This window comes from Lytechinus variegatus, chromosome 11, assembly GCF_018143015.1.
Source record: "Lytechinus variegatus isolate NC3 chromosome 11, Lvar_3.0, whole genome shotgun sequence".
Classification (NCBI taxonomy): domain Eukaryota; kingdom Metazoa; phylum Echinodermata; class Echinoidea; order Temnopleuroida; family Toxopneustidae; genus Lytechinus; species Lytechinus variegatus.
The window spans coordinates 10,430,605-10,437,500 of NC_054750.1; the positions used below are offsets into that span (position 1 = coordinate 10,430,605).

Below are 6,896 nucleotides of genomic sequence, written 5' to 3' on the forward strand. Positions count from 1 at the left end.
GGTACATAGACTATGTCTATGGTATGCCAATGCTGTACATACCACACACTTTTAAAAAAATCATTAAAATATCACTTTTGAGTTTTGTGACCAAAATCGCTAATTTCCATACAGTTGCAATTTATTTTTCATTAGTAACTTGGGAATAACTTTTGTATTCATCAGAGCACTCAAAAACTTGAATTTTGGGCATATTTTTGTGAATGCCCTCTATTGGTGCAGGGGGTGTAAAGTAATATGGCAAGAAAATTTTCATTTTTCAATCTCTATTTTTAATTGAGAAAAAATAGATTAAAGTCAAATTTACATAAGAGCCAAGTTATGATGAATAGCTGTAATGGAAACTGATAGTGTAAGAAAATCAAGCATTTGTCCCATAGAAAAGGAGAAAATAAGCCAAACATTGCCACCCTTATTTTGCCACACATGGAGTCTGATGGGAGAACAAGGTTATATCAATCATAACCTTGTTGTTTATGGAATGAGTGCCTTGGTTTTCACAAACATTTGTATGGTCAGTTCCCCCATGTCTGCGCGGTCTCCCAAGTCTGCGCACCCGCGTATCTGCGCGATTCTAGTAAAAGAATATACGCAACGAGCACGAACTTTACACATTTGATGCATAGACAGGTATTCATAAAAAATCCGACTCAAAATGGTGGAAAAATAATGAATTCAGGGCATTTCATGTGACGGTCTCAAAATGCAGCCTTTTGTCATCAAATCCCTGAATCATGTGCAAAGTGAATGAGTGCGCAGACATGGGGTAGGCCCTACCATTTTTTTTTTCAATCTGAAAATGACTGCCCGAGATTTTTTCCAAGAAAATCATATATTTCTTTCAAATTTTTATGAGATATTTGGCACACTAACTCATTAAGATGTAAGGAACATTATCAACTGAAAGATTTTGTGAAATAAGAAGAAATTCATGTTAATCTTAACTCAAATTGTTAGGTGCGCAGACTTGGGGCCCACCATCATACGACTACGAGTTCCGAAGCTGTCCGAGGACTTTCCTTTTTACAAGAAACCCGCTCCAACTTCCAAGGCCCTCGTTTTTTGTCTCGCCAGCGGCAGAGGCACATAGTACATACCTACTACTTTTGGGGTCAAGTACTCCCCCCCCCCCCGGGTCCCCCTAATATAGACCAAAAGCTTCGGTCTCTGTTATGTTGGTTGTTCAGCTGAACTGCGTTGGCTTCACTCACCAAATACAGAGACCGAAGTTCTAGCGCGATCTGTACAGGGGACTCAATGGCCATATGTTTATGTACTTAAGATCGGATAAAACGGGGAAGTGAATTTGCGCGACAGCCGAGGTAAGTCACTATTTTTGTTCCTTTTAACTTGATTTTTCTCTGTTTTTTGGCAATTAATGCCAAGAGGGAATATTAATTTGCATTTTGGTTGTGTTAACTTTCAAAATTTTCATTCATTAAAGACAAAAATTGAAGAGCCCCGACGGGGGGATTTTGCATTGCAAGTCCCCTAATGGTGGCCGCACGATAGTGAGCCGTCTGTGTACGAGGAGAAATAAAAAAATATATAATGTTAAAAAACTCCTCGAAACAGACGGCTGCCAGCTGTCTACCCCTAATAATGCCATGTTCATGGTTTTGCAATCCAGCTGCTGCGCTGGAGCTCGGAGCCGAGCGCTGCAGTGCCACGGAATCAGCGTGCACGAAACCCAACATAGAGAAACCAACGAGAACAACGCCGGTCTTCATGCCGGTATCTCGCTGAGGAAAATGAGTGAATGAGATTTCGCGTCCTTACCTTTGCTTAAATCCAGTGGTACATCAGTATCTCCACTATCATGGCGGCCTGGAATGAAAGAGAACAAAGGTAGAACACTTCTTAACTCATTAATCCAACATTCAGCACGACAAAGACTCTTTAATCAATGAAATTCAGCTTACCTTTTGATCGTCTCAGGCTTCTTCCTCTGTACATGGTGGCCGCCATGATGACCAGACAAAAAACGCATGCGCAGTTTGCATAATTGACAAAAACCGGTTAAAAATCTGCGGATGAGGGAAAACAAATAAAAGGTGAATGAACTAAAGGAAACGCCCATGGTATGGATGCAATAAAATCAGCTGATTTAATATCCGGTTTATCCAGACTCACCCTACATAATAACAAATATTCATGAACTCTTGGTTTCCACTTCTGCATTAGTGTCAATTCAAAAACTAAAAAAATATAAAATAAAAAAATAATCAGACAAGAAAACACAGGTAGGCCTACATAACCAATTTTGTTATGAAGGTTCGTAGACCTAATGGTCTGATGCTATGAAATATTAAAAGTATATTCCTTATCTTCGTTTTGTTTTCAAATACTTTCTCATTTAGTTACTCGCTTGTTTATCTCTTAATCATGTATTCATAAATGTAAATTTTATCAAAGGACGGACAAGTCCACCTTTCTGATTTGAATAAAAAAAGAAAAATACAACAAGCATGACACTGAAAATTTCATCAAAATCGGATGTCAAATAAGAAAGTTATGACATTCTAAAGTTTCGCTTAATTTCACAAAACAGTTTTGCACATGCAAATGAGGAAACTGATGATGTCATCCACTCACTATTTCTTTTGTATTTTCTTGTATGAAATATTCAAATTTTCTCCTCATTGTCAAGGGAACCAATCTTAATTCTTCCCTGAACATGTGGAATTAACATTGTTTAATATGGTCCAGTAAATTGGTCCTTATTGTAAAAAAATGAAATATTGTATAATTCAAACAATAAAAAACAAAAGAAATAGTGAGTGGTGGACACCATCGACTGACCAATTTGCATGTCACAGAGTTGTGCATATCATCACTGTTTTGTGAAAAGCAAAAGTTAAAAATGCCATAACTTTTTTTATTTTATTTTACATCCGATTTTTTAATGAAATTTTCATCGTTATGTTTGTTTGATTTTTCTCTATTTATTTAATCAACATTTTTCTGTCAGCCCACTCACAGTGCATCCTGGTCTTGTAACAGACACGGGCGAGCAGATTGGGGGAGCAAAGAACTTTTTTTTAGGCCCAAGTCCAGACTTAAAGAGAAAGTCCAGGTGGTGTATACTGCACAATGCATCCAAATAAATGAACAATTAAAATGGTTTGTGATGAAAAATTATAGGCTTATGATAATTATGACGTCAAAAGCAGGGGCCGCGGAACCGGGGGGGGGGCTGTGGGGCTTCAGCCCCCCCCCCCCCCCCACTTTTTTCCAAAACCGTGTACAAAAACGTAAAAATGACCATATAATTGTGATTTTTAGCATGGTCAGCCCCCCCCCCCACTTTTGGCTCAGCCCCCCCCCCCCCCACTTTGAAAACCGTTCCGCGCCCCCTGAAAAGCAATTAATGAAATTGAGGGCATCAATGATGATTTTGAAAATACCAGCAACCCTGGAATTAAAAGAATAACATACGCCGCAAAAAAATGAGGGCGCTATATCACATTTAGCTTCACCCTTGATGGGAGAAAGCCTGGAGAAAGCGGGTCGTTTTGCTAAAAAGCAGGCCCTCGATCCGCTCTCATTCCATCTGTCAGCTCCCGACCCCAACCTCTCTTTCAATATATTCCCTCTTTCAATATTTCCCCCTATCTATCTTCTCTCCTTGTAATAATAAAATATGTCCGTTTAAGTATTGCAACGTCGTAAAATTTGCTTTCAGGCAAATTCCTCTTTCTCAATTCTTTAGCTGTTTTGTGTAATTAAATTAGTATACAATATGAATAATAATTATTGTCCACTTAAATAATTATCTTAACGACTCTCAGCCACTCATAATAAACAATCGTTCACATGGGGGGGTTCTCTTGGAACAACTGGCAGATCAGCTACCTTAAAAGTATTTACCTAAGACCATTCAGTGACAAGAAATGCCCTTATTTTCTGTTAAATCCCACAGATGTCTGGTGATTAACATTAGTAATTAAGGTTCGTTATCAAAACATGATGTCTTGTATTTTATATATTGTTAGAACTATCTTCACGTTTCTCTCTTTCTATTCAGTTCTTTCTTTCCCACTCTGTTTTTCACCCCTCACTCTATCTCTCTTGCTCTTCTTTTAACTCTTATTTGATGTTCGCATCATTGAATGTATTCTTTAAGCCAATATCTTTGGGGTTTTTTTCTTGGAACATCGTTCTCAAGCTCATAGAGCTTAAGATGATCCACTATTGATTACACTAATATGAATATTATGTAATGTTGAAAATGATGTATATGTATATATGAATAAAATCAATGAATGAATGAACGAATGAATGAATGAATCAGTAAGGACCTTCCTTTTAAGTGTCACCCCCCCATGATCCATCATCCATGATAAAATTTACCTCGAATCAAGGAGATATATCGATGAATACGACTTATTGTCCTTATTAAACAATGGTTTGTGGGCGAGTATTTTTAAGACTTGAAATAAAAAGTGGAGAATATTCTACAACCTTGTAAATATTTTGGTTATGATAATTCCACCTCACCTGACAGTGTTAATAATCAAAGAATTGTAATTTTCCCCTCACAGAGCATCTTTATTATTTTGGCACGGGAGATTTTAGGTCTGCTGCACAATACAATTACATTCCTGAAAATAAGACTAACGAATTCGAATATTAATTGTAATTTAAGAAATGAAACATGATACATGGGCCGCGGAAACGGGGGGGGGGGGGATTATACCGCATACATTCGTAATTCCGAAGCTTCGTTATTCCGAAGGTTCGTTAATCCGAAAACGAAATAAGGTTCGTAATTCCGAAGGTTCGTTAGTCCAAAAACTAAGTGATTAAGGAACCTTATTTCGTTTTCGGACTGACGGCCTTCGGAACAACGAACCTTATTTCCTTTTCGGATAAACGAACCTTCGGAACACTGAACCTTATTTCGTTTTCGGATCATCGAACCTTCGGAATAACGCCACAAATGTTCGGATTAATGAACCCCTTTACGTTTTCGGATTAACGAACATCGAGGTATAGGCAATTCACGTGTTTCGGAATTACGAACCTTCGGAATAAAGACCCTATTCGGAATTACGAAGTGGAACCGAATTATACAATCTCTGGAATATAGACTTCCAACCCAAATCCGTGATGCTTCTTCCGTTGAGGCCTTCAAAGGCAGACTAACACATTTTTTTTCTTCTTAAATGTAGTAAATGTTAATATGCGTATGTATTTTCCCTATCTAGTCTTAATACTTTTATGTTTTATAGTTCAATTATGTTACGTGATATAATATGCTTCAATAATTCACTGTAAAGCGCATTGAAATGTTAATGTAATTTGCTACATAATTTATTTAATGTAACATGTATTGTATTTTAGGTCTATTGGTGGAATTCAGCCCCCCCCCCCCATGCACACGTTTACAAAAACATACAAAAATGCGATCTGATTGCGATTTTTTGCATGGTCAGCCCTCCAAACTTTAAAAGCCGTTCCGTGGCCCCTTTAATAATGTTTACAGTGCAATATCGTATTTTATCAACCTCCTTAATAACTTGTACAGTGCATTTTCTCATTTTCATTATAATTTCATTTTCTATACTGGATTTTTCTTAATGTACCATTAGTTTGATCATTATTGTGTTATGCTACATGTGCAATTGTTATATACCTTTGTTAATACATACTGGCTGCAGTATGTGTATGATTTTTTTTAGTGGAAATAAATAAAACATGAAATGAAGTCTGATTATCTTTGTGCAGGGGAGCAGGGTAATTTTAATGATTGAAAACCTGTCATGATCTCTTCAATAATAATAATCAAAGTGTTTCTAGGCACATAATTCGTAATTAATGATCCCCAGAATTATTAATGAAACGAATGACAATAAGACGAAAATCTAAATTCGTATAATATGAAACAATTTTGAAAAAGAGGGAACAAAATTAGGCCTATTACTGAAGTATTATCGAAAGAACATGTACGTTCTTTGGTCACAAGCTGGCGCTATACCTCTTCCAGACTCGCTGCTCTCGATACAAGTGAAAATAACTGTCTTCTATTGGTTGTGATCATCTTTGTTCAAATAATGTTTATCATAATGTATAATATTTCATTTGTTATATTGCTGTATACATGTACTTAACTTTATTTTGTATATGTTATTCATACCCTTGTATATATGAAAAATGTGATATTATCTGAATAAAGGCTAAAAAGCATTAAAAAAAAACTGTCCAGGGTGCCGTTTTATAAAGAGTTGTTACAATAACATTATTATACCTAATTTCTATAACAAGTTTGATACCCGCAAATCATACCGATTAATTTCAGTAGCTTTAAACTGTTATTACAAGTTTAATACTTTAACAGTTTTTATGAAATAGTCCTCAGATAGAGTTTTTGATGCTGGATGCACGCAATATATAGTTGATGGGGATGTCCTACACTACGCAAATGAAGAAAATAAATATTTGAAGAGGGCTGAAAATGTTTGGGGACAAAGCTCTAACCTATATAGGTATCACCAGATCATTATAGAGATTTCTCCTATTTTTGCGATTCATTTAATGTACACGTATTTTGCCAGTGGCGATCGAGACCCAGATTTTGTTAAGTGGTGTTGACGGGAATGGGCAAGGGAGGGGGGGGGGGAATAAAAACTTGGATATAATTATTACTAGTGGGGCAACAATCTTCGTCTCTTCACTCAGGCAAACGTTAATTCTATGTTAAAATCAGAATATTTGAAGTAACATTTTTGTGTCGTTGTATCCTTTTTATCGTGAAATCATTCCTCCTTCGATTTAGTCGTTACCAATATCTCCATCATGACCACCATCATCTCCATGGCCTTCATCATCATCATCATCATCGTCAACATCATCAACATCATCATCATATCACCGTCACCCTCAGCTTTATCATC

The 6,896-nt window shown here is 36.7% G+C and overlaps 1 protein-coding gene across 2 annotated transcripts in view; it reads right to left on the minus strand.

The window, feature by feature from the left end:
• The window catches only part of LOC121424491 (rapamycin-insensitive companion of mTOR-like), an 87,320-nt gene extending 85,293 nt beyond the window's left edge, over positions 1 to 2,027 (minus strand). For both annotated transcript variants that reach the window (XM_041620199.1, XM_041620198.1), the window contains exons 1-2: positions 1,923 to 2,027; positions 1,780 to 1,827 (exon numbers count right to left, since the gene is read on the minus strand). In XM_041620199.1, the coding sequence (XP_041476133.1) occupies positions 1,780 to 1,827; positions 1,923 to 1,968 (94 nt within the window). In that variant the 5' untranslated portion in view covers positions 1,969 to 2,027. The remainder of the gene's footprint in view (positions 1 to 1,779; positions 1,828 to 1,922) is intronic.
• Positions 2,028 to 6,896: the final 4,869 nt, after the last annotated feature.